Source organism: Babylonia areolata, chromosome 27, assembly GCF_041734735.1.
Source record: "Babylonia areolata isolate BAREFJ2019XMU chromosome 27, ASM4173473v1, whole genome shotgun sequence".
NCBI classification, from domain to species: Eukaryota; Metazoa; Mollusca; class Gastropoda; order Neogastropoda; family Buccinidae; genus Babylonia; species Babylonia areolata.
Genome location: NC_134902.1, coordinates 9,486,365 through 9,513,595, shown reverse-complemented (window position 1 = coordinate 9,513,595; position 27,231 = coordinate 9,486,365). Strand labels below are relative to the sequence as shown.

General features: G+C 43.5%; 1 protein-coding gene across 4 annotated transcripts in view; it reads left to right on the top strand.

The window, feature by feature from the left end:
- LOC143301203 (epidermal growth factor receptor kinase substrate 8-like protein 2) overlaps positions 1 to 27,231 on the top strand; it is a 216,393-nt gene that overhangs the window by 13,383 nt on the left and 175,779 nt on the right. For 3 of the 4 annotated variants that reach the window (XM_076615324.1, XM_076615323.1, XM_076615322.1), the window contains exons 4-8: positions 3,179 to 3,346; positions 5,633 to 5,697; positions 10,903 to 11,394; positions 20,342 to 20,418; positions 25,613 to 25,788. In XM_076615324.1, the coding sequence (XP_076471439.1) occupies positions 3,179 to 3,346; positions 5,633 to 5,697; positions 10,903 to 11,394; positions 20,342 to 20,418; positions 25,613 to 25,788 (978 nt within the window). The remainder of the gene's footprint in view (positions 1 to 3,178; positions 3,347 to 5,632; positions 5,698 to 10,902; positions 11,395 to 20,341; positions 20,419 to 25,612; positions 25,789 to 27,231) is intronic. The other variant, XM_076615325.1, reaches the window with a different exon arrangement.

Below are 27,231 nucleotides of genomic sequence, written 5' to 3'. Positions count from 1 at the left end.
GAACATTTCAATAGCATTCTCAATTGTCCCTCAACTATCAACAACCAAGCCATCAATTGGCTGCCCCAAGTGCCACTCAATGAGGCACTCAATGCCCCACCAAACTTGGGGGAGATACAGAAAGCAATACGTCTGCTCTCCAGTGGCAAATCACCTGGCTCAGACTCCATTCCAGCTGAGGTCAACAAGGAAGGTGGTGTGGCTCTGGTTGAAAAACTCCTTCAGCTGTTTCAGCTTATATGGCAGCAGGAGACCATCCGACAAGGCCTGGCATTTCCCTTTGTGTTTATAAAGGTGAATGATGGAGGCATCCTTAAAATCTTTTGGGATGGTCTCCTGTTGCCATATGAGCTGAAACAGCTGATGGTTATCACAACCATCGTGGGATTTCCTTGTTATACATAGCAGGGAAAATCCTTACCAGGATACTTGAGCAAAGTCAGTTGCCAGAGAGTCAGTGTGGGTTCCAGAAAGAAAGGGGGACTATCGACATGGTGTTTGCTGCTAGACAACTCCAAGAAAATTGCCAGGAACAGAATGCCAGCCTCTTCTCCATCTTTGATAATGTAAGAAGAGAGGGTCTTTGGAGAATCATGGCAAAGTGTGTATGCCCCAGGAAGTTCATCGCAGTTGTGCGCCAGTTCCATGACGGCATGATGGCCAGCGTACAAGACAACGGAGATGCATTTGAACCATCCCCTGTGTGCAGTGGTGTGAAGCAAGGCCGTGTCCTTGCCCCAACCCTGTTCAGCCTCATTTTCTCTGCCATGTTGACTGATGCCTTCAGTGAAACTGATGTTGGCATAGGCATCAGGTACTGTATAACCTCAGGAGGCTCCTAGCAAGAACCGAGGTCACAACAGATACCATCAGAGGCTTTCTGTTTGCAGATGTCTGTGCTCTCAACGCTGCCTCAGAAGCTGATAGGCAACTCAGTGTTGACAAGTTCTCTGATGCCTGTGACAACTTCAGTCTCAACATCAGTACCAAGAAGACCAAATTAATGCATCAGCCAGCTCCAGGAAGGCCCTGCGTTGAACCCAACATCACCATCAAGGGCCAGTGACTGAGAGCAGTTGACAGGTTCACTTATCTTGGCAGCACACTGTCCAGAAACACCACCATTGAAAGAGAGCTGAACTTTAGGATTGTGAAAGCCAGCACCACTTTTGGTGGACTACACAGCATGTGTGGAATAGAAGAGGCGTCAGCCCTGAAACTAAGCTGAAAGTGTACAGGGCTGTTGTACTCCCTACGCTGCTGTACGCCTGTCAGACCTGGAAAGTTTACCAGCGCTATGCCAAGAAACTGAACCTCTTCCACATAACCTGCCTCAAGAAGCTCCTTGGGATCAAATGGTAAGACAGGGTCCCAGACACCAAGGTCCTCTCCCGTTCAGGTCTGCCTATTTGTATTTATTTGTATTTATATTTGTATTTGTATTTCTTTTTATCACAACAGATTTCTCTGTGTGAAATTTGGGCTGCTGTCCCCAGGGAGAGCATGTTGCTACAATACAGCGGCACCCTTTTTTTTTTTTTTTCCCTGCGTGCAGTTTTATTTGTTTTTCCTATCGAAGTGGATTATTTCTACAGAATTTTGCCAGGAACAACCCTTTGTTGCCATGGGTTCTTTTATGTTTGCTAAGTGTATGCTGCACACAGGACCTCGGTTTATCGTCTCATCCGAATGACTAGTGTCCAGACCACCACTCAAGGTCTAGTGGAGGGGGAGAAAATATCGGTGGCTGAGCTGTGATTCGAACCAGCGCGCTGAGATTCTCTCGTTTCCTAGGCGGATGTGTTACCTCTAGGCCATCACTCCACATGGCATTCACACCATCCTCATACAGTCACAGCTTCACTGGACAGGACATGTAGCTCGCATGCTAGACCATCGGCTGCCAAAGAAACTCTTCTATGGCGAGCTACACCAGGGCAAGCACTCCCATGGAGGCCAGAAAAAGTGTTTCAAGGACACGTTCAAATCATCCCTGAAGGCCTTCAACATCAACCCAGACACATGGGAGCATGCAGCTGTGGACAGGTCTGCATGGCACTCTGCCATCTTCAAAGCTGCCTTGACCTGTGAGGTCACCAGGATAGCTGTTGCTGAGCAGCGGAGACAGGTGCGGAAAACCCGAGCCTTGGAACCCTCAACTGCCGCCACCATCCCCTGTCCACACTGCCAGAAAACCTTCAGGGTGCAGATTGACTAACCAGCCATCAATGTACACACTGACCCCAACAACCCCAGCCCCAGGACAACTAAGAATGAAGATGGTCCTCATTGTGCTGACGGATGAACAACACATTGTACTGCATCGTAATATATTGTGATGTTTTGTATTACTTCTTGTCACATCATGTTTCTCTGTGTGAAATTCAGGCTGCTCTTTGCAGGGAGAGCATGTTACCACCTTTTTCTTTCTTTTTTTACTGACTGCGGGTGTATCTGTTTTACAGTATAAGTGGATTTTTTCTACATAATTTTGCATGGCAGCCTGTTACTGTGGGTTATTTAACGTGTGCTAATAGAGATGTTCTCTTGTCATTGTCTGTGTCTGCCTTTCTCTACTGATAAATGTTGCAACAAGACATTGTCACTCTTTTCTGGTCTGTGACTGAAAGATTGTTATCAAAGTGAGAAGTGAATGCAATCACATCTTTCATTGCGACACCATCATCATTGCTTGTTGTCTTGGCCTTGCGTGTCCAGATAAATGTTGAAAAAAGATTTATTGCTTTTAAGACTTTTTTTCTTTCTGTCTCTTTTTGTTTCCATTCTTTCATTTAAAATCTTTTTCACATAATGTGATTTTTGTCATTACATGAAATGCATAACTTTGATGCATAAAAAAAAAGGAAAATAAACTTCACTTTGATTTCACAGTCCTTTTACACTTTTGTAGTGTGCAGGCATTTTCCACTGTTCACCGTTGTGATGCTGACCTTCACACCCAGACATTTGAGGAATACACTGGGGATGAAATCAGAATCAGAATCAATTTTAAATGTCAATTTGATCTTAACTAGCCAACGAGCTGTTTAAGACAAACTCACATACCCACCCACACAATATTCAAAACATATTAAACAAAATAGAAAAAGAAACTGAACTCTGAGTGGCAACAGTTCTGACAGTAGTTGTAAAATATTTTGGGTGTTGTGTTTTCCAGGAGGAGTTGGAGCGCTTTCCCATGAACATGATCCAGGAACCTACAGCAGTCTTCAAGAATGACCGCCGTGAGATCTACAACAACCTGGTTCTCTTCACTGTCATGGACGATTCCAGTAGGAAGGAGCCACATGCTGACATGCACATCTTTCAGAGTGCCCGCACTCCTGTAAGTTTTCACATGATGGCTGCAGGGCAAGGGGTGTGGGGTGTGTGGGGATGGAGTTTATATGTTAAAGGTCCCATAGCCTGTAACCGCCATCAGGGCAGTTAATTCATAATTATCCACTGTGTCTACAGCTCATCATAGGAAGGCAAGGCCCAGTCCTTTCCTTCTGCTGAAAATGAAGAGTAAAATGCCTTTACCAAGGGCAGAACACCATGGTGAACACTGGATCAGAAGTCCAGTGCAAAGCAGAATCTACCTCAGCACCGGGTGATGAGGAGGGGGGGAAATTCAAACTCTGAAAACAATTTGCTGTGCCCAGTGGGTAGGGCAGTCAGTCTAGAACCCAGATCACCACTCAAGGACCATGAGGTATGCTAGGGATGGAATTATCCTCAATGTTTAGTGTCTGACCATGTTTTTTTTTTCTCTCACAAAAAAGCATTTACATTTTACCGTTTCAAGTGTTTAAGACATGTGATAAACAAGATAAACAAAAAGGGGGGGAGACAAGCGCACACAGAGAGAAGGAGGAGAAGATAAAGCAACAACTTCCTGGATGAATACAAACATCTGTGCATGCATACAATAGTAAAAGATAGAAGACGGGCGTATGATGGCTGAACTACAAACATCCATTCATACATACTATGGTGAAGGATAGAGGACAGGCATATGACAGTTGAACCAACAAGTAAGCAAAGGGGAAAAAAAAAAGAAGAAAAACTGACAGCACAGACAAGCAGGTCGAAAAGTATGTTCATCGGTAAAAAGAATAAAAAAGAAAAAAAGAATTAGATTATAAAAAAAAAACCATAAAAAAAAACAACACTTCTTCTTCTTTGTTCATAGGCTGCAACTCCCACGTTCACTCATGTGTACACGAGTGGGCTTTTTATGTGTATGACCATTTTTACCCCGCTGTGTAAGCAGCCATACTCTGTTTTCGGGGGTGAACAACACATATAAATTGAGGGTTGACTGCCAAAACCTAGTATATCTGTTTTCATACTCCCACAGTAAAAACACCTTTGAAAGTTTCGAACACTTGTCATGATGCTGGTAATGAAGTTATCCTTTAAAAAAAAAAAAAAATGCACAAGGCTGATGACAAATTCCCCTTGCACATGTGATAGCTATTGGTATCTAAATTGTCTTTCTTTGTTTAATTAGATAAATTTGAACCTTGGGAAAGATACAACATTTTGACAGCCACAAGTTCCCCAAATAACAGCAGCAGTGAAAAGGCACAGCAAGATGATTGGTTTCTGTGGTAACATGTCCAAGTGGAAAATGAAAAGTGTGACTGCCGAAACCTGGTATCTTGACCTTCTGTTGTGAAATCAGTGATTGTGCTGGAGTTTTGGGCAGTGGAACACTCATATCTGTATTTACTCCTGTTATACAGTAATGAAATGCTATTGTTCAAGTCTCTTGGAAACAAGTATTTTAAAATACATGATTTCGGTGGGAAAAGAATTAACACTTCTTGAATGTTAAGTTGTTTACTTAGCGCATGTTAAAGTAATTGGTTTCTGCAGTCATAAAAAACATGCTATTTAACCACTGTAATGAAACACAGAGAGAGAGAGGGAGGCACACAGACAGACCGGGAGACAGACAGACACAGACAGGGATACAGACAGACAAATTCACACATACAAACAATTATGCACATATGTACAGGCAGACAAACTTTTAGAAACGATCCTGTTAAGAAATATTTTTAAAAAAGACTCCGAAAACACAAATGATTGACAAAATACCCCCATTAATGCAACAGATAGGCATTAAAGAAGGCTCTGAGAACTTTGTAAATTTGATAGAAGATGCAGTCAAGGAGTTACAGTATCTTATTGTGTTGTCAGGACAGATGTGTGTGTGTTCTGGTAGTGCCAAAAGATCTGGTCGTGTTGTCAGGACAGATGTCTGTGTTCTGGTAGTGCCAAAATATCTGGTCATGTTGTCAGTACAAATATCAATGTGTTCTGGTAGTGCCAAAATATCTGGTCGTGTTGTCAGGACAAATATCAGTGTGTTCCAGTACTGTCAACATATCTGGTCATGTTGTTAAGACATTATGTCTGTGTGTTCCAATACTGTCAGTATATATGGTCGTATTAGGGCAGATGTCCTGTGTGTTCCATTACTTCCAATATTATCAATATATCTGGTCATGTCAGCACAGATGTCTTTGTGTTCCAATACTGTTGTCAGGACAGATATCTGTGTGTTCCAGTGCTGTCAGTGTATCTGCTTACGTTGTCAGGACAAATGTCTTTGTTCCAGGCACAGAGCATTGTGGATGAGATCTTTGCTGCGAAGCGCGGACAGAACAGAATTTCCAGTACAGGGTTAGTCCAGCCACTTTGTCACATCTGTTTTGTTCCGTTTTTGTTTTGTGTTCATTTTCTTTTTTGTCAGAACAGCTGATTATATAGATGGTGAGCTCTCTTTTCTACACACAGAACATGTCAAAAGGTGATGTTGATTTTGTTTTTATGATGCGGGCGTGGTCAGTCTGAGAGAAAAACCAAGCAGTCAGTATGTCATGCCCAAAAGATACATTTAGACTGATATTTTTTTCTGTGTGTGTTGTTGGACTGATTGGGATATGTAGACCTTACAGTTGCCTGTGTCTGTGCTGGAGAACATCATCTCTATAGGTTGGTGTGCTGCACCATACTTTGTTGAATGTATTCTATTTCTTTGTCCTCTGCATGTCTTCTGGTTACTCCTACAGGTACAAATAGGTGGCTTGGGCACACTGTCCTTTCCAGGGAAGGAACCCTTTCATGTAACTCACTCAACCTTGCACCAGAGCACTGCTCAGGCACAGTTGTGCATATTTTTGTGCAGTGTCATAGCAGTGCTCAGGACATCAAATCAAGATTAATCAAACTGGTTTGGGGACCATTCAGACTTACTTTCTTTCCATTATGCCCTTAGCACGTAGGGCAGCAAAGAAGAACCACTCTTGACTGTTTTGGTTCAGTCTCTGATTGGTACCTCATTTGTACTTCAGGATCAAGAGATCTTCTGTAGGTGTTCTGCACCATGTGTTCTTTGGCCATCCTCTAATACTTCCATTCAACTTAGCATAAACTAAATGAGAAGGGACGCTACTCTTGATGAACTTACAGGTGACTTTTATGATGAAGTTTAAATGCAGTTCAAGCATTTTGAGCAGAGTTTTGTTTATCAATATTCATAGAAATGGAACTAGCAAAAATGGAAAGCCATGTGTCACTACTTTGCAAGTATTAAACAAAGTGTTCCAAGCAGTTATTTTCATCTTAATATATACAACAAACATTGTCAAAATTGATGGATGAACTATTATGCAAACTCATATTTTTTGGTTTTTGAATCATCTAAACGTTATTGCCATGGAAATAAAACTTCCCTGGTAGGGAAGATTGTACAAACTGTATTCCTCATGTGTCATGTCAGGGGCATAGCCTTTGCTACTGGTACCATGTAACCCAGTACTACCTGCCGCATGTGAAGTCTCCCAACGACAGACCAGGCGGAGGAGGAAACCTTTCACAACGGCTGTGAAGGTGGAAGAGGATGACCAAAGGGCAGGGGGAGCTCTTATCCTTGGCTGGAAGTCCTCCTAGGAGACGGAACTCTGAAGAAAAAACCTGCACCTGCTGAGGCCGTCCTACACGTGGCAGTATCTGCACCTGTGGGACTGTGAGCATCGGTAGGCGAAAGAGTGGGGAAGGGACTCTACAACTTCTCTTCACTAAAAAAAAAGTCACCTGTGCTGGTCAGGCAACCAGGCTAATGTCGGGAACAACGAGCTAGCCCTTCAGTGCCCAGCTTTCCCAAGCCCTGCGGCGATGGAGAAGTGGTAACGGGGACAGGCAGAGGATGCTGCTGGCAGTTCCTAGTCGTGACTCTGCACGCAGGCAGCTGCGGGGTGATGGTCATCCGCCATAGACTGGGGCAGATGTGGCGCCCGTATCCTCCCACAGTGTCAGAGCAGCCCTTTTTAGGGACAGCACTGCTCTCCCCACATGGGGAAGGGGAGATAAAAGGATCCCGAAACAAAGCCTGCCTCCCCAAGTACCTAGCAGAAAACCGTACCTACTTGGACATCCAACACTAGCGGCCGAAAACAACAGAAGAAAAGAACCAGGAGTCATGCCCTGACTCTGGGTGCCTGGAATGTTCGCACCATTTTAGACAGAGATGACAGACTAGAAAGGCGCACAGCGCTCATTGCTAGAATGCTTGGTTGCTACCAGGTGGACATAGCAGCCCTGAGCGAAACCAGGTTTGCCGGTGAAACCCAGCTGGAGGAAATTGGAGGGGGCCACACCTTCTACTGCATTGGGAAGCCAGATGGCACCCCAAGAACCTCAGGCGTGGGCTTTGCCATACGAACCAAACTTGCACAACAGCTTGACAGCCTTCCATGTGGGATAAATGATAGGCTGATGACCCTGCATCTGAAGCTGTCCGAGGATCGCTTCTCCACAGTCATCAACTGCTATGTCCCAGTGATGACCAACCCTGATGACATCAAAGAAGCTTTCTACGAGGAGCTCAGCCGCACCATTTCAGCGGTAGACAGAAAGGACAGGCTGATCATCCTTGGGGATTTCAATGCCCACGTCGGCGTGGACTTCTCCTCATGGCCAAAAGTCGTAGGACAGCACGGCACTGGCAAGTGCAATTCCAACAGACTGCTTTTGCTCTCGCTCTGCACGCAGCATGGTCTGACCATCACCCTCTTTCAACAAGCGGACAAATACAAGAACACATGGATGCACCCCCACTCAAAGCAATGACACATGCTGGACTATGTGATTGTCCAGCAGAGGGACAGAGGTGATGTTTCCATTACACGCTGCATGAGAGGAGCAGTCTGTTGGTCAGACCATCGCCTGGTACGCAGCAAGATGAACATCAGACTTGCACGCAAGCTCCAACCAGCCAGGCAGAAACCCCCTAGGAAGCTGAACATCCACCGCCTCCCTATCACCAAGGACGTGCTGCAGCACAAATCCAAGCAGCTCTCCAAGAAATTCCTGCATTGACTGATGTAGAAGAGGTATGGAACACCTTCAGAGATGCTGTGTACACAGCAGCAGCCGACACACTTTGTACAGAGGAGCCATAAAGACTGGTTTGACGAGAACGACACTGAAATCTCCAAGCTCCTGAACACACTGCATATACAGCATCAGGATCACATTTCCGATAAAGACTGCCAGAGGAAGAAGAACCAGTTCTTGCAAACCAAGCAGCTCATACAGAAGAGGCTGCGTGAGATGAAGAACACCTGGAGGGAGAGAAAGTCTGCGGCTGATGCTCATGACATGAAGATGTTCCATGATGGTCTCCAAGCTGTGTATGAGCTGAGAGTCACAGGATCAACCCCTGTCTGAGCCTTGGACCAGACCACCCTCCTGACAGATAAGAAAGACATCCTTGCCCGCTGGGCAGAGCACTTCAACACCTTCCTCAGCAGGGACTCGTCCGTATCTGACGAGGTAATTGCAGCCCTGGAGGCGAGGTGCTGACAGACAAGCTGACCGCCCTGTTCCAGTCTATCTGGGAGAGAGGGGAGGTCCCCCAGGATTTCAAGGATGCTTCAATTGTCCACATTTACAAACGGGAGACAAAACATCCTGAGATAACCACCATGGAATCTCTCTCCTCTGCATCACCGACAAGCATCATACTGAACAGACTGGTTGACCATGTCTCCAACACAGTCATCCCTGAAGCACAGTATGGCTTCCGCTCAGGCAGGGGAACATGTGACATGGTTTTGGCCGTACGCCAGATGCAAGAGAAGTGCCATGAGCAGAACAAGGAGCTCCACATGGACTTTGTAGATCTGACTAAGGCCTTCGACACGGTGAACCGCTGTGGTCTGTGGAAGATCCTCCTAAAGTTTGGCTGCCCAGAGAGCCTAATCCAGCTGATTGCGTCATTCCACAATGGCATGCAGGTGAGAGTACAGGAAAATACTGACATGTCAGATCCGTTCCCTGTGGTAAATGGAGTGAAGCAGGGCTGCGTCTTGGCACCCACACTGTTCTCCATTCTCTTCTCTGCCATACTGATTGACGCCTTCCAAGACTGTGACCGGGGCATCTACATTCAGTTTCGCACAGATGGCAAACTTTTCAACTTGCGGCAACTCCACACCAGATCCAGGGTGTTTGAGGCACTGTTGACAGAGTTCCTCTTCGCTGATGACTGCGCGCATGCTGCACACAGCCATGAGAACATGCAGTTCATTATGGACAGGTTCTCAATCTCCTGCAGGCGCTTTGGACTCACCATCAGCCTCAGCAAAACCGAGTCCATGTACCAACAGCTAGCTCACAGAACGCCAGTGCCTCCCTCCCACCTGCAATCAAGATCGATGACACAGAGATCAAGTCAGTCAACAAGTTTTGCTACCTGGGCAGCACCCTATGCAGCAATGGAGCCCTTGATGCAGAAATGATGCTGTGCATTGTCAAGGCCAGCTCCGCCTTTGGCAGACTCAACAACAGGCTGTGGAACAACAAAGGCATCAGGCTCAGCACCAAAATCAAAACCTATAGAGCTGTTGTGCTGACCACCTTGTTGTACTGCTGTGAAACATGGATGACGTATCACCGTCACATTCAACAACTTGAGCAGTTTCACCAGAGATGCCTACGAAAGATCCTCGGCATAAAGTGGCAAGACGGGGTCTCTAACCTCCAGGTCCTAGAGAGGAGTGGCCTGCCCAGCATTGAAAGCCTGCTGATCCAGTGCCAGCTACGGTGGACAGGACACATCCACATGACAGACAGCAGGATCCCGAAGATGCTTTTGTATGGCCAGCTGAAGGAAGGCCACTGTGAACTTGGAAGACCCTGCAAGCACTTCAAGGACGCCTTGAAGACAAACCTCAAAGCCTGCGACATAGACATCGCTTCCTGAGAAACTGATGCCCTTGACCGCTCTCACTAGAGGATGCTGTGCTCTAGTGGCATAAAGACGTTTGAAAACAGAACGCTGGCCATTAAGGAGAAGCGTGAGCGAAGGAAGCAGGGCTCAACTTCTGGGGACGTTTTCCCTTGCAACTCCTGTGGGAAGTGCTCCGCATCCAGAATCAGCCTCTTCTCCCATATGAGGACACAAACCGACAGATAAGCCTGCCTGCCTACTCATCTGTTGGTCTGACGGGCGACTCCATCATCATTCCTCATGGTGATTGTGTTTTTGTGACATTTATATCAGTAATGTTTTTGTGGTTCTCTCTTGTCAGTTTTTCATTTCTTTTAACAAGATAATACATTCCTTGTTTGGGTTTTTTCTCTTCAAGATTTGTTGACTTCCCTGTTTCCAGATATGAAGACATTTTGTGTCTTGTTTCCCTCTTCTTTTGAGAGGTTCAGTTAAAGAGACAGCTGATTTTTCCTTGTTCCTTAATAAATATTCTTTGCAAAGTGCACCATGTTTAGATAGTCAGTGACTTCATAGTGCCAAGATCAATGACTTGATGAATTTCATTTTGTGTGTGTGTGGTGTGTGACAAGTGTTCATCATTTTTGTTTCAGCGAAGCTGTTCTTTCAAAAATATTTGCTACCCATAGTTTTAAGATAGACGGTTGGGAGGGGCAGGCAGTGAGGCGGGAGATTGCACAAGCTGCAGGACTGGGAATAGCCACAGCCAATCAAAACACAGTAGACTATCAGTCTGGGGCGGAGCATGCTTTTCAGAACAATTCTTACGTCAGTGGGGTGACAGCCACAGAGAGCAGTGGTTTTGCACAGTACAACCAGTCAGGTGTAGGTCACACAGCAGGAACAAGGGGGAATGCCATTCAAGAACCAGTTGTTTACCTGCCAAGGGATGGGAGGAAAGAGGCATCATCAGCCATGCAGCACATGGAGTTGGCTACAGGAGTGCAGAAACACACACACGTTGTCACACAGCACACCACCACCACCACCACCAATCAAACATGGGCTGACATAGAGAATGGTGCAGTGTCCAGCAGTCAGCAGAGAGAATCCATGCAAGACCAGAGTGCTGGCAACAAGCATGGGTAATTTCCCTTGTTTGCTAACCTCCTTGCTAGTCCCTTGCTGTCTGCACCTTTGGCAGTGTGCTGCTTCCTCCATCCTAGTGACACTAACCACTGTTTCACGATGCCTGTGCTCCTTAAAAGTACATTGCAAATTATTGGTTAACTGAATATTTTTTTGCTCAAACAGTTGGCCATCAAAGGAATGCTTTTTCGTTTTTTTTTCCAGATTAACTATGTTCTTAGTTTGAAATGCTTTTTTCTAAACATACTATCTTTTGTAGTATGTCAGTTACAAACTTGGTCATCAGGATTGTGCACTTTCTGTAGATGTAATTATTTTTCATTTGCAGTTTTCTTCTCCAACTGATGTTCAAAGTGTGCATGGCAGTGCAGGACACATTGCACCCAGCTCATCATCAAGTTGCTATATATATATATATTTTTTTTTAAACTATGTGCAGTGTGTGAACAAGGGTCATCAAGTGAGAGGGTGTACAGATTACTGAAATTACTGAAGTTATTTGTGCATTTTGGAGAGATTGGGGTGGGGTGGAGCAGGGAGGGGTGGGTGCAAAGGGTAATATGTCCTGCACCATCAACTGTGATTTTTACCAGCCTTGAAATTATCAGGGAAGTGAGGGAAGTCACTTTGTAAGATTATTTTCATGGTAATATTTTTTTTGTGTGTATGTGCTGTCCCACTATCTGCACCATTTCAGTTTCCTTAATCCCATGCCACTCATTCCAAGTCCCCCGTACATGGCCAAACCTGGGTTCGTCTGTCACTGTCCCAGCATCGACATTCCACAGGGAACCATGGATGTTAGGTCACCAGGAGACCACACACCAGAGAAGACCCTGCACTGCTGCTGAGTCACTTCGGTGGTGTTCAGTAGTGCCTGTTACCTTCAGCACAACCTACTAAGCCCATACTGACGAAAATAATGGCTTTAGCTGTGGAGCCAGAGTGAGAGTGACTGACAGAGTGGAGACTGCCATCACGTCCCAGCAACAGTCCCCCATGAAACTTCTGACACTGAAGACCTTGACAGGACTCACCTCAAGCATGAAAGTGGAGGGGTATCCAAACTGAGGTCACCATAAAAGGGACATGAAAAATTTGGGACTTTTTCATGTTGATGATGGAGGAGGAGGAGGAGGAGGAGGATGCTATGGATGTCCATTTAGGTTTGGGACTATGTGACAAGGCTGTACTCTACGCTTCCTGTCATAATGATATCCTGATTTTGAGCAGGCTCAAGAGAGATATTTGCAGTGCTGGTCATGAAATTAGAGCAGCACACCCAAAGATGCATCCATAAAGTGGATGATACATGACTGTGGTCCCAATTTTCCCATTTAAGTCTGTATGTTGTTCGTCCGTCAGCACAACGAGGACCATCTTAGTGATCCTGGGGCTGGGGATGTTGGGGTCAGTGTGTGCGCTGATGGCTGGTTAGTCAAGTCTGCTCCCTGAAGGTTTTCTGGCAGTGTGGACAGGGGATGGTGGCGGCAGTTGAGGGTTCCAAGGCTTGGGTTTTCCGCGCCTGTCTCCGCTGCTCAGCAACAGCTATCCTGGTGACTTCACAGGTCAGGGCACTTTTGAAGATGGCAGAGCACCATGCGGACCTGTCCACAGCTGCATGCTCCCATGTGTCTGGGTTGATGTTGAAGGCCTTCAGGGATGATTTCAACGTGTCCTTGAAACACTTTTTCTGGCCTCCATGGGAGTGCTTGCCCTGGTGTAGCTCGCCATAGAAGAGTTTCTTTGGCAGCCGATGGTCTGGCATGCGAGCTACATGTCTTGTCCAGTGAAGCTGTGACTGTATGAGGATGGTGTGAATGCTAGGCAGACCTGAACGGGAGAGGACCTTGGTGTCTGGGACCCTGTCTTACCATTTGATCCCAAGGAGCTTCTTGAGGCAGGTTATGTGGAAGAGGTTCAGTTTTTTGGCATCACACTGGTAAACTTTCCAGGTCTGACAGGCATACAGCAGCGTAGGGAGTACAATAGCCCTGTACACTTTCAGCTTAGTTTCAGGGCTGATGCCTCTTCTATTCCACACATTGTTGTGTAGTCGGCCGAAAGTCTATAGCACACTGAACTCTGGCAGGAGAAGGCTGTGGGCAGAAAAAAACCTGCCATCAATGGGAATCAAACCCATATCCTCCCAGCTGTCAGTCTGTGGTGCTAACCAGCTGTGTATGTGTCTGTCTCAGTACCTGTGGTATATATGGGTATGTGTTTTCCTGTGGTTGTGCGTGTTTGTGTATATTCATGTATTCATTAATCTGTTGAAAACTGGAATTTAGATGCAGAAAAATGACTGTTAAACTACACACATAATCTTCATTGGACTCCCAGTATTTTTTTTTTTTTTTTTCTTTCCATAAACGTATATATTGCATTTTTTGGTAGTTGTGCAAAACTAGCCCAAGCTGAACTTATTTTCTAACCCATTTTCATCTCGCTTAGTGGGTTGAACTTGTTAGAGAGGTTTCATGTTTTATGCATTTTGACAGCCATGGCTTTGAATAGAATATATTTCTTTCTGAAAGAGTGGGTTTGTTCTCAACTGTACTCCATTCTTGAAAACAGAATGTGTGTGTTTGAGCACATGTGTATGTGTATTTTGAGAGCGTTGTGTTTGTATATGTTTTTTTGTGTGAAGGCAATGTATGTTGGGGGAGAGGGGTGCACATGTGTATGAGAAAAAGTGGTTTTGATTTGTATTTTTAATTTTTATGTGGTGATGCACCATTTGTTGTGTTCTAATCAGACGCATTGCATCAGTATTGTTTGGATGCCTGTTTATTTTTCGTTGTTATCAGTATACATTAGAGTGTGGTTCCTGATATTTCTGCTATTCCTCCTGTTAGACTGGAAGTATTTTGTAGATATTTTGTGGGTTGGAGTTTTGTGTGTTGAATTTGTTTGTGTTGGTTGACATGTTAGTGTGTTGAAGTGCTGTGTGTTGAGATGTCTGTTGAGGAACTGTGCCTTAAAGGGCTATTTACTGAAGTGTTATGTGTTGAAGTTTGTATTTTAATGTGTTATATTTGAAGTGTTGTGTATAGAAGTGTTGTATGTTGAAGTATTTTATGTTGAAGTGTTATGTGTAGATGTGTTGTGTTTTGAAGTGTTGTGTGTTATAGTAATATTTTTGGAATTTCTGCATGTTGAAGTGTTGCGAGTTGAAATGTTTTGAATTGAAGTGTTGAAATGTGTTGAGGTGTTGTGTTAAAGTGTTGTGTGTAGAAGTGTTGTGTTAAAGCGCTGTGTGTAGGGAGTGTTGTGTGTTAAGGTGTTGTGTGATGGAGTGTTGTGTGTAAAAGTGTTGTGTATTGATGTGTTGATGTATGCTGATGTATTTTGAATTGAGGTGTTATGTTGAAGTGTTGTGTGCTAAAGTGTTATTTGTTGAAGTGCTGTGTGTTGAGGTGTCTGTTGAGGTGCTGTGTGTTACAGAGCTATTTACTGAAGTGATGTTTTTAGACTGTTAGAGTGCTGTGTTGAAATGTTGTGTGCAGAGGAGTTATGTTAAAGTGTTGTGTGTAGAAGTGTTGTGTGTTGAAGTGTTGTCTATAGAAGTATTATATATTATATTTTGTAAAGAAGAGTTGTGAATTGAAGTGTTGTGTGTTGATGTGTGTTGAAGTATTGTGCATTGAAGTGTTTTGTATTAAAGTGTTACCTTGAAGTGTTGTGTGTTGAGGTGCTGTGTCTTATGTGTTGTGGAGTATTACATGATGAAGTCTGTGTGTTGAAGTGTTGTGTGCTGGAATGTTTTATATCAAAGTTTTGAAATGTTGTGTTGAGGTGTTGTGTGTTAAGTGTTGTGTGCTGAACGTGAATATACTGTGTGTTGAAGTGTTGTGTTGAGATGCTGTTTGTTAAGTGTTTTGTATTGAAGTACTGTGTGTTGAGGTCTTGCATGTTAAAGTGTTGTGTGTTGAGGTGTTATGTTGAGACATTGTGTGTTGAGGTGTTATGTTGAGACATTGTGTGTTGAGGTCTTCTAGGGAAGCTTGGTATTGCTTTACTGCTATTCTCTACATACTCGAGGGTGGTTTCTGGTATTCCTGCCTGTGTTGATATGCTTTGTGTAGAAATTTCATGTTGGAGAGTTGTATATTGAAGTGGAGAAGTGGTACAGTGTAAAAATTGTAAACTGGACATACTGAGAGATGGAGGTGGTGGGGGGGGGGGGGGGAGTGTGCTATTTTCTGTCTGCCTGGACTATCTTTCTCTCCCCCACATTTTTCTTTCTCACGTATCTGTCTCCTCTCCTTCACACATACATCCTCTCTCCCCACCTCTCAGTCTTACTCCTTTTCTTGAGGGTTGTTTTACTGACTGTGACCCACAGTACAGACAGCCTTAACTGGCAGAGATGCACAGTGTGTGCTGTGTGTATTTGCAGGCCAAGGATGATAACATGATACAGATAGAGATATGTGTGCACTGTGGTGTGTGCATGTTGTACCAGGCAACACAGACAACACAGCAAGAGGTACACTGGTTTATGAACCAGGACAAGGAAATACACATGGGTGCATTTGACACAGAAATGCACACAATTGGATGTGGGGCAGAACTACACACAGTTGCAGTGTGTACTTTAAGGACCAAGACAACAACAGAACTACACACAGCAGTGTGTACTTTAAGGACCAACACAAAGACAGAAATACACACACTGTGTACTTTAAGGACCAAGACAAAGATAGAAATACACAACAGAAGTGTGTACTTTCAGTTGTGAGCATGTGCACCATGCTCCAGTGAGCAGCATTATATAAGGCATGAAAAGATGATACAAGATACACAATGATGTGTGCACACACACACACCCACACACACACACACACGAACACACACACATGAACACACGAACACACACACAAACACACATGAACACACACACAAACACACACACACATGCGTGCACACACACACTATTCAACTCAGTGAAAGATTATGACATGTATGAATATGTATGCACACTTGCATGTGCTCGTACACATTTTTGCATGCACACACGTGTGCACACGCACACACACAGATTGGTAGAAATTGTACTTAGGAGCAGCATATGAAAATAAGCCTTGTGATATGACACATGAGGAGCAGACAGCTGCTGTAACCTTCACCACACTAACACTTGAAGGGATACAGTTATGACTCATTCATTCCCTGCATCTTGTTCTGTACACATGTGTTTGACAGCATTTATACAGTTATCAATCATTCATTCCCTCCTCCTTGCTCTGTACACATATGTTAAACAGCATTTATACAGTTATCAATCATTCATTCCCTCCTCCTTGCTCTGTACACATGTGTTAAACAGCGTTTATACAGTTATCAATCATTTATTCCCTCTTTCTTGCTTTGTACACATTTTACCCACAGTCATTCAAACAGTTGTCAAAAAGCAGAAAAGTATTTGGAATTTAGCAAGCCACATGTTCCGCTGCTCATACCAGCTGTTGCAGCTCTGAAAGACATGGATCATGACTTGCATACGCGAGAAAGGCAGGGTGGTGTGTGAAGGGGTGCTGACTTCACACCAAGTGAGGGGTTTACAAACACCCTACAGCTGTCAGTGGTCACTGTGTCTGCTTCAGGCCAGTGTCATTGCTGTGGGTGCATTGCTTTATGTTTTTCTGTGTGAAATTTGGGCTGCTCACCTGAGATCACATCGCCACAGTGCAGCACCCCCCCAACCCCTCCCCGTTTTTTTTTCTTTCTTTTTCCTGTCTGCAAGTGTATTTCTAATGCTATTTCAATGGATTTTTCAACAAAATGTTGCCATATGGCGATTTGGATTCCTTTATGTGTGCTAAGTGCATGCTGCACATGGTACCTCAGTTTATTGTCTCATCCACTAACAAGAACTCAGTGTCTAACTTCCATAAACAGTAAAAGAGATACCACCAGAAAAGTTAAACTTTCATTTTTTCTAACATTCCCAACAATATAATTGTAAATGATAAAACAAAAGAAAATGAACTAAAAGTACTGAAACAATACTGTGATTCGAAAAACATCTCAGCCAACTTTGATATACAACCTGTGACAATAAACGAAGTATTTTATAGCTTACTATGTCTGAAACAAGCTGGAGCAAGAGACTTAGATGAAATCGATGGTAAAATACTGAAGACCAGTGCAGCATATATATCACTCACCTATGTATATAATTTATGTATTGATAAACAGTTTTTCCCATAAAAGTTAAGCAAGCTAAGGTTATACTTATGTACAAAGCAGGCGACCAAGATAATCCCTCTAATTATAGACCTATTTCTATATACTGTCTGTTTTGTCCAAACCAGTTGAAAGACACATACAATCTCACCTTAATTCCTATCTCAATAAATATAATTTGATACACAAGAACCAGTCAAGTCTTCGGGAAAATCACTCCTGTCACACAGCTCTCATACAAATTATTGAAAGATGCCTTTCAAGTATAAACAATGTGTTCACAGGTACTCTCTTTGTTGACTTCGCCAAGGATTTTGACATAATTAACCACTGTCTTCTTGTCAGAAAACTCACACATTACAATTTGTCAAATGATGTTTTAAATTTTTTTTTATCTTCTTTCTCAGTGACCGTCATCAGTTGGTTGAAATCAGTTCCAGGAGGTCTGGTTAACTGCATGTAAAATTTGGTGTGCCACAAGGATCAGTGCTTGGACCACTTTTATTTTCCATATATATAAATGGCTTGCCATTACATACACAATGCACATGTAAGATGTTCGCAGATGACACCTCACTTCAGTCAAATAATGATAATCCAACTGAACTTGTATCTTCAGAACAATATAGATAGTTTGGTCAAGTGGATTGGGTTGAACCACATGTCTCTAAATACAGGCAAAACCAAATGTATGTACGTGACAACACAACAGAAATGACAAAAAATGCATACCTCCTTTACACCTTTATACATCCATGGGAAAACAGTTGAAGTTACATCACATAAAGTATTAGGGGTCATAACAGACAATGACCTGTCATGGTCTGATCATATTGCTGATCTAGGAAAAAGAATTTCCTAAAGAATATACCAACTTAGCAAGGTTAAACATTTTCTCAATCTTCATTCTAGGAAATTATGTTTTCATGCACACATTCTATCCCTCATAAACTATGCATCCACCTTGTGGGATAATGCCAGCGAAACTAACCTCAAACACATCAGTTGCTTGCACAAAATAGCTCTAAAACTGATTAAGCTAAAATCTAATACTGTGACAGATTCTGACTATGAAAATTTAGACATTCTTTCGCTCAAAAGTCAACTATTACTTAACAAATGTATGTGTATGCACAGTATAGTGAATGGAACAGCACTAAAGAAAATAATCCAGAATTTTATTACGAATGAAGACAGACACACTCACAAACTATCTTTTCCACGACCCCGAAACAATTTATATAAATCTAGTTTAACATATTCTGGGGAAATGATATGGAATGGTTTACCTTCCTCCTTAAAGTCATGTTGTCTGAAGCAAGCATTCAAAAAAGCATTCAAGAAATATTTGATGGAAAAAATATGACCTTCATGCTGCTGTCTATATACCTGTCTGCCTGTCTAATCTTAAACTCACTCTGTCCTTCTGACTCTCTGTCACTCTTCTCCATCTCTCGACTGTTACCTTTTTCTGGCTGGCTGTCCTTGTCTGTCTGTCTGTCTGTCTGTCTCTCTCTCTATATATATATCTTGTTCTTTCTCTCACTCTTTTCTTCCTGAATTAAGTTAATGATGTAAGAATGTCGCACTGCATGTCATAATCGTGTCAGTATCATATGTATATTTATTGTTATTTACACTCGTATTATTTTTGTTGTTGTTTTTGATAGAATTTTTGTGTTTCTTGTAATTGTTGGATTGGATTGGAAATCTGTGATGTGTGCACTTCATGCTCTGTTGCTGTGACGATCCAATGGACCATTGTCAGTGCTGTATGTCTCCCCATAGGTCAAGAGAGAGTCATATCCTTTCTGAAATGTAAAAGGTGCTGTGACTTTTCAAGGCTTCAGTGTGTGGTAAATGTCTGTCAAAATTTCTGTTGAAGAATACCACCGCCACCACCATCACCCTGCCAAGTCTGCAGCTTGATTAGACATACATGTGACAGAGATATGTAGGCATACATGTGACATAGACCCAGATGTATATGTTGTTTCTGTCAAGTTCTTCATGCAACTTGTTTCATCTTCTGATTTTCATCTGTGATATTCATGTTTGAATCAATGCATACAAAATGTATAGATGAATGAAAATGTGTCTTATAGGCATAATTTACACATTTCTTTTCAGAGAGCATACAAAATCTTAAATGATTTTTAAGCAGTGGGATGTGCATGTGAGTCTCCACAGGTGTGTGTATGTTATCTGGTTTGAGACATGCAGGTCAAACACTACAGAATGAAGTAGTTGTGTGACTGGGATGTGAGAGGACAGGGTGTCTGCTGCTGTGAGGCAGGTGTCAGTCACCTGCTGACTCCAGGTTTCAGGTGTATAGATTATTGTAGGTGATCTTGTTTCAGGTTGAATTCCGCAATCATGACAATGGCAGGCTTGTGAGATGTTGGATTGGAGTATGATAACACAAAACGTGGGTTTGATTTATAGTTTCCCAACAGCACTATTCGCCTTGATTGGGATTTGTTGACATTCACTTAATTTGGAGTTCATTTTATGATACTTTGTTACCAGCAATTTGTGGAAATGTGGTGAGTTGGTGAAGACAGGTAAATTACCTGAGTATGTAGGCCTTTGTACTTGGCAGTTTACTCTGCTGCTGTAGACAGCCACAGCTTAAAGTACCTAGACAGTCAAAGACACACCTTATTCCTGAAAGATTTCAGCACAGAAAGTATGCATACCAAAATAATCCTATAGAAACCGTTTACTTACCTGCTGATGCTGTGGTTTCAGGTACAAGATACCTCCTGTACCCACAGGCCCTGCCCCAGATCAGTACAACATTGGAGGAGGACTTCAGGAAACCATTGGTGGGTGTTGGACTTTTTGTCCTTCTGTTTAACTGATTTGACTTAGACAGTTGACAGTGTGGCCGTGTAGAATCCTGTTCAGGTTGATTCCTTCATTTCCTTTCCTGTTTGCTCCTTCCCTCCCTTGACTTCTTTCCTTTCCTGTTTGCTCCTTCCCTCCCTTGACTTCTTTCCTGTTTGCTCCTTCCCTCCCTTGACTTCTTTCCTTTCCTGTTTGCTCCTTCCCTCCCTTGACTTCTTTCCTTTCCTGTTTGCTCCTTCCCTCCCTTGACTTCTTTCCTTTCCTGTTTGCTCCTTCCCTCCCTTCACTCCTTTCCTGTTTGTTCCTTCCCTCCCTTGACTCCTTTCCTGTTTGCTCCTTCCCTCCCTTCACTCCTTTCCTGTTTGTTCCTTCCCTCCCTTGACTCCTTTCCTGTTTGCTCCTTCCCTCCCTTCCCTCCTTTCCTGTTTGTTCCTTCCCTCCCTTGACTCCTTTCCTGTTTGCTCCTTCCCTCCCTTCACTCCTTTCCTGTTTGTTCCTTCCCTCCCTTGACTCCTTTCCTGTTTGCTCCTTCCCTCCCTTCACTCCTTTCCTGTTTGTTCCTTCCCTCCCTTGACTTCTTTCCTTTTCTGTTTGCTCCTTCCCTTCCTCGACTTCTTTTCATTTCTGTTTGCTCCATCCCTCCCTTGACTCCTTTCCAGTTTGCTCCTTCACTCCCTTGACTTCTTTCCAGTTTGCTCCTTCCCTCCCTTGACTCCTTTCCTTTTCTGTTTGCTCCTTCCCTCCCTTGACTCCTTTCCAGTTTGCTCCTTCCCTTCCTTGACTTCTTTCCTTTTCTGTTTGCTCCTTCCCTCCCTTGACTACTTTCCTGTTTGGTCCTTCCCTCCCTTCACTCCTTTCCTGTTTGCTCCTTCGCTCCCCTGACTCCTTTCCAGTTTGCTCCTTCCCTCCCTTGACTTCTTTCCTTTCCTGTTTGCTCCTTCGCTCCCCTGACTCCTTTCCAGTTTGCTCCTTCCCTCCCTTGACTTCTTTCCTTTCCCGTTTGCTCCTTCCCTCACTTGACTTCTTTCCTGTTTGGTCCTTCCCTCCCTTCACTCCTTTCCTGTTTGCTCCTTCGCTCCCCTGACTCCTTTCCCGTTTGCTCCTTCCCTCCCTTGACTTCTTTCCTGTTTGCTTCTTCCCTCCCTTGACTTCTTTCCTTTTCTGTTTGCTCCTTCCCTCCCTTGACTTCTTTCCTTTTCTGTTTGTTCCTTCCCTCCCTTGACTTTTTTCCTTTCCTTGCTTGTGCTGTCTTCTCCCTTCCCCTTTTCTTGCTTTTATTTCTGTCTCTTGCCTTTGTTTCTGTCTTCTGCCTTTATTTCTGTCTTCTGCCTTTATTTCTGTCTTCTGTCTTCTGCCTTTCCTTCTGTCTCCTGCCTTTATTTCTGTCTTCTGTCTTTATTTCTGTCTTCTGCCTTTATTTCTGTCTTCTGCCTTTCCTTCTGTCTTCTGTCTTCTGCCTTTATTTCTGTCTTCTGTCTTCTGCCTTTATTTCTGTCTTCTGCCTTTATTTCTGTCTTCTGTCTTCTGCCTTTATTTCTGTCTTCTGCCTTTCCTTCTGTCTTCTGTCGTCTGCCTTTCCTTCTGTCTTCTGTCTTCTGCCTTTATTTCTGTCTTCTGTCTTCTGCCTTTCCTTCTGTCTTCTGCCTTTATTTCTGTCTTCTGTCTTCTGCCTTTATTTCTGTCTTCTGCCTCTATTTCTGTCTTCTGTCTTCTGCCTTTATTTCTGTCTTCTGCCTTTATTTCTGTCTTCTGTCTTCTGCCTTTATTTCTGTCTTCTGTCTTCTGCCTTTATTTCTGTCTTCTCTTTCTCCCCATTTTCTCCCTTTGTTGTCTGCTGTCCTGTACTGTCCTTTCCCATTTTTTCCCTCACTACAACCTCCCCAACCTTAACACACACACACACACACACACACACACACACACACACCATCCATTCCTCTCTTCACTTTTCTGTTGTTTTTCTCCCTTGCTCTTCGTTTTTTTTTTCCTTCTACCCACATGGCCTTTGACACATACTTGAATATATACAGTGGTCACTTTATGAATGTGTACAAACCTGGTAATCACTTTGCTCATGTCACTTACTTAGAAATACTGTGTCATTTGGGTGTATGTGGTGAACTGGGGAAGCAAAATGGTAGTCCATTTAAATCATGAATCTGCAAACAGTGCACTGTGCCTGTGATTGGTGATTAATTTCATTTTGTTATAGAAGTATTCTGAATTAAGTAAAAGATATTTTCCAAATAGATATATTGCTCCAAAATCTGTTTTCATTTCTGCAATTTCCACAATGGTAGTGAAGAATGTGCCATATTTTTCTGCATACAATGCGCAACATTTTTTTTTCTTTTTTTAAATCTGACCCCTGCATCTGTACGTGCCCTATCTGTATCTGAAAACTAAATTCTGACCGACACTTGGTGCCACCTGTCACATATATGAAACCATTGATCACAATGAACACACACAATCATGCTGCTATTTTTACCCCTGTTCTGTTTGACATGGTTCATGTTCACCATCATATTGAATTAAAATTTAAACCAAATCGCTTTTGACACCAAATTTAAAGTGAATGTGATTGCATTTCGCCTGTAAGGCATGAGAAAGGAGCCATGTCTGAGTGGTGAGCTGAAATGTACTGTTGAAACTAAGCAACTTTCTGGAATTGGGAAATGTTGTTTACTTCTGTTCAAGAACTTTTTGTTGTTGGGCATGTTGTTTGTTAAAAATGATTTTGTAATCCAGCATACTTGAATAGGAGTCAAAGGTGTTTTGTTTTGGGTTTTGTTTTTCATGCCTCTGAATTTGGGACGTTTTGTTTTCTACATTTAGGTGATGATGAATCATGATAGGAGTGATGAAGATGCTGCAGTGGTAGTCGGTTTAAGTTGGGGACTACTTGACAAGATTCTACTCTCTTGATATATTCCAGTGTTGACCAGGTTGAGAGATACAGATGTAAAAAGGGGGGTGTAGAGTAGGATAACAGCAGAGGATATTGAACCTCCATACATTACTCACTTTTAGATCATTTCATTAAATGCCTTGGGGTTTCTTGACTTAAATTAGACATCAGACTTTCAGGATTCATGAGTTCAATTAACCAAAGTAAAACAGACTCTATAATCACAACAACATCCGAGACATGCAAACTGAATTGAAGTAAAAAAAGAACAAATCAGAGCAGTGATAACCAACAATCACCAAAGTAAATATGTCCCAGTAGCACTGAGAACATCCAAGTGTTACAACAACTAATAATGCAAGCCAAGAAAATTACAGTGTCAAACACACTAAGCTACCACAAGGAATATATGACAAAACCAACTATGTACAGGCTACTGATTCTTAGCCAACACAGGTGTTGACTTCATTGCCCATAAGACACTCTCAGAATCTCCATGATTTACCACTAACACTGGTCGTGCCCTTATAAGTTGCCTATTCTTCAAATCTGTTTTCCAACAGCCCTTTTCTCTTCCAGCCCCATGACTTTGGACTAAGTCATGGTTCCAATTCATCTTTTGATCTAGAGAAAACAGAGGCAGGAGTAGGTCATTTTCCAAGAGCAAAAAATTCATCCAAGAGCAAAAAATTCAAAGTCCCATTTCTCCACCACTGTTTAATACACCCAAGAGTATCTGGAAGAAATCTAAACAAATACCTATCTTTCACACACACATCCTGGCTGACATATCAATAATTAAAGTGAGATTCACTTCATGTTCATGTGACGGAACACAATCCCACTGGGGAAATGTGTTAGTCACAGAATCCAATACCAGGAACCAAGCATTCAACTAAGTCCGAAAAATAGATGCTGATTAGATACTTACAGCCCCCTGGTATTGTCTTGTCAGTCTGGCTCTTTTGGCTTCTTCTTGGCAAGGCAGAAAATGACGAAACCCGTCTGCATACTGGTTTTATTCTCTCTCACCCATTCACTCAATGCAAATTATCTTACAACCCAGATCTTCCCAATTGGTTGAGGTTAACTGACCAATCAGCCAAGTACACTACCAGACCCTCCCACACTGGTTGTGGAGGAAACTAACCAATCTGGAACCAACAGTGCTAGACTTTACACTTTTGATGCTTTCCCACGGAACCCACACTGACAAGGAGAAGGGGAAGGAGGAGGGTGGGGAGGGGGGTGGAGGTGACGAAAATGGGAAGGGAAAGGGGAGGAAAGATCGCCCAGCCCTGATTCTGTTCTAAACAGCTCATGATAAACACACCATATCATGCGGTGACCATTGAAGCAGATGCCATCCTACCAGAGATCAACATGGATAGCACACACACACTACTGGTAGTGTCATGTGTGGTAAATATCAGAATCAGAGAGGAAGGGTCAACAAGGGAGAAAGCGGGTGTGATGTTGATGGAAAGGTAATGGAAAAGGGGCAGGGGACTGTAAACATCTGTGGCCTGACATCTCAAGAGACATCACATTTAATTAATATTTATATTCCACAATAACTTGCTTCCTCTGGACTCAGTGCTAGAGGGGGTGAGGAGGGAGAGGGGGTGTAGGTAGGGATAGATGCCAGGGAGGGGGCCTGTGGGGGTAAGGGGGGTGAAAAGGAGAGGGGGGGGGGGGCTTAGGCTAAATGGGGTGCCATCCTATGAAGTATCAACGCCCATAAATCCTGGTCTTGCTATCTGGGCACTCTGTGGCCAAGGGTAAAGGGGATGGGGGAAGGGAGAGATGGTAGAAAAAAAGGGGGGGGTGAAGGGGGTTTACAGCCTGTCCGAGGAAGGAGTTCATTTAGTGTATTGGTAAGAAGAGAAGGGGGAAGGAAGGAGAGGAGGGGGGATGGGAGTAGGAGGGGTCTGTCAGTAAGCAACATGTGCTGCAAAATCTCTGCCATTGGTGCCTGACACACTATAACACAGACACATGCAGTGTTGGTTGGAAATTTTGAACAACTCTCCCAAAGACATGTCTGAGAAGTGGATGAAACTTAACTGTGTGGTCCCAGTCTTCCCATTTGAGCCCATGGCATGCTCAGCTCTGCATAGGAGCCAGCCACAGGCTGAAAAACCCCATCTCTGATGGGATCGAACCTGCTTCCTCCCAGTCATCAGTCCTTGACACTAACCACTTTGCTTTGGTGGTTAGAAGGAGTTATTGGTTTATTAAACTTGAAACTTGTGTTCCAGAGGAGCGTCGCTACAACCAGTCCAGCAGCAGTCAGTACGGAGTCAGCCAGTTTGCCAATGGTGGAGGGTTACTTGGGGGTGCTCAGCGCTCCAGCATGGTGGCACGCCCCTCCTACTCCCCCTACAAAGATCGTGAAGATGAGTTCGGCAACAACGAACTGCTGGAACGGGATGTGGTTAGACCCCCTTTTGTCTAAAAGTCTGTCTGTCTGTCTGTCTGTCTGTCTGTCTGTCTGTCTGTCTCTCTCTCTCTCTCTCTCTCTCTCTCTCTCTCTCTCAAATTCATGTTACCATTGGTTATAATATGCATGCTGTATTGATATAATAATTTTCCCCTTTGTTGCATTTTACTGTTCCTTTTCAAGGGCTGGGTGAAAAAAAAGTATTGTTGCTTACTCTGTTACCCTCAGAAAATAATATTTATTCAATTCAATTAAATTCTCTCCCTCTCTGTCTCTGTCTCTGTCTGTGCATATATATTGAGAGCTCATTTATCCATGCCCCCTCCATCTCTCTTTATCTCTCTTCCTTCCACTTTTCTCTCCCTCTTTTCTCTTGCCCCTTCCAACCCATCAACGTTATTCCTGTGTTCTGATGTGTGTGTTATTTTTTTATATACAAAATTTATAACCATCATGTTTATGCATATATCATTTAGAATTGAGTGGAGTAGACCCTGTTTAATGAGGGGACTAGATGTAATAAAGTATATTGGTGCTTATGTATTGACATTATCCTAATGTAAAAAGGGTGGGGGGTAGGGGTAAAAGGGCAGCAGCACTCATTCACCTCGGCATGGATCATCACCATTGCAGTCACCTACTGAATGGCTCTTCATCAGTTTATCTGAAATACTTTCTTCCAGTTTGTGATCCCGCCCCTTGAGACCATTGTGGAAGTCTCTGTGTATTTCATTGTGGGAAACCTTGCTCTTTACTTTGTGGCCTGGGGAAATCTCATTCCCCACTGCTGACTGACCTTTCCCTTTCCTAACCTTTCTCTTATGTTTTCTGCCCAAACCCCTTCTCTCGAACAAAACATCATCCCTTTGACTTAATCTTCAACAACCCTCTGAATAGACCTAACACTTTCCATCAATAACAACAGTTCATTTCCCAGCTGTTTCTTCTGTCCTCTGTACTGTTGCTGTTGCTGGTCTTCTTCCATCTCCCTAAACAACCTCAGGGCCTCATCTTTTGCCTGGATGAAGGTGGTCTGTGGTTCCTGCCTCACTGCATGGCGCAGATCCTTCTTCAGTAGGGGGTTCAGGAGGCCTTTGATGAACTGGTCCCTCAGCAGATCAGCGGTGAGGGCCCCTGCATTCTTCATGTGGATGGTTCTCTCATTGCTGTGGAGAGCATGAGCATAGTCAAGGATGTACACCTCCGGTTGCTGCTTCCTACTGAAGAATGTGGATAGCAATGTGGTGACACGCCGTCACCTCAAGGTCCCGCAGTTGGATTTCCCGGCGTGCGGTTCCCTGAAGATGGCTGTATATGAAGTAGGCAGCCATCTTGTCTCCCATGGGGTATGTTGACAGTACCCATTTCACCTCCTTGGTGAAATCTTCAGCAGACGTCTCGGCTGTTTCACCAGAAAACACTGGCAGTGTGGGTGTC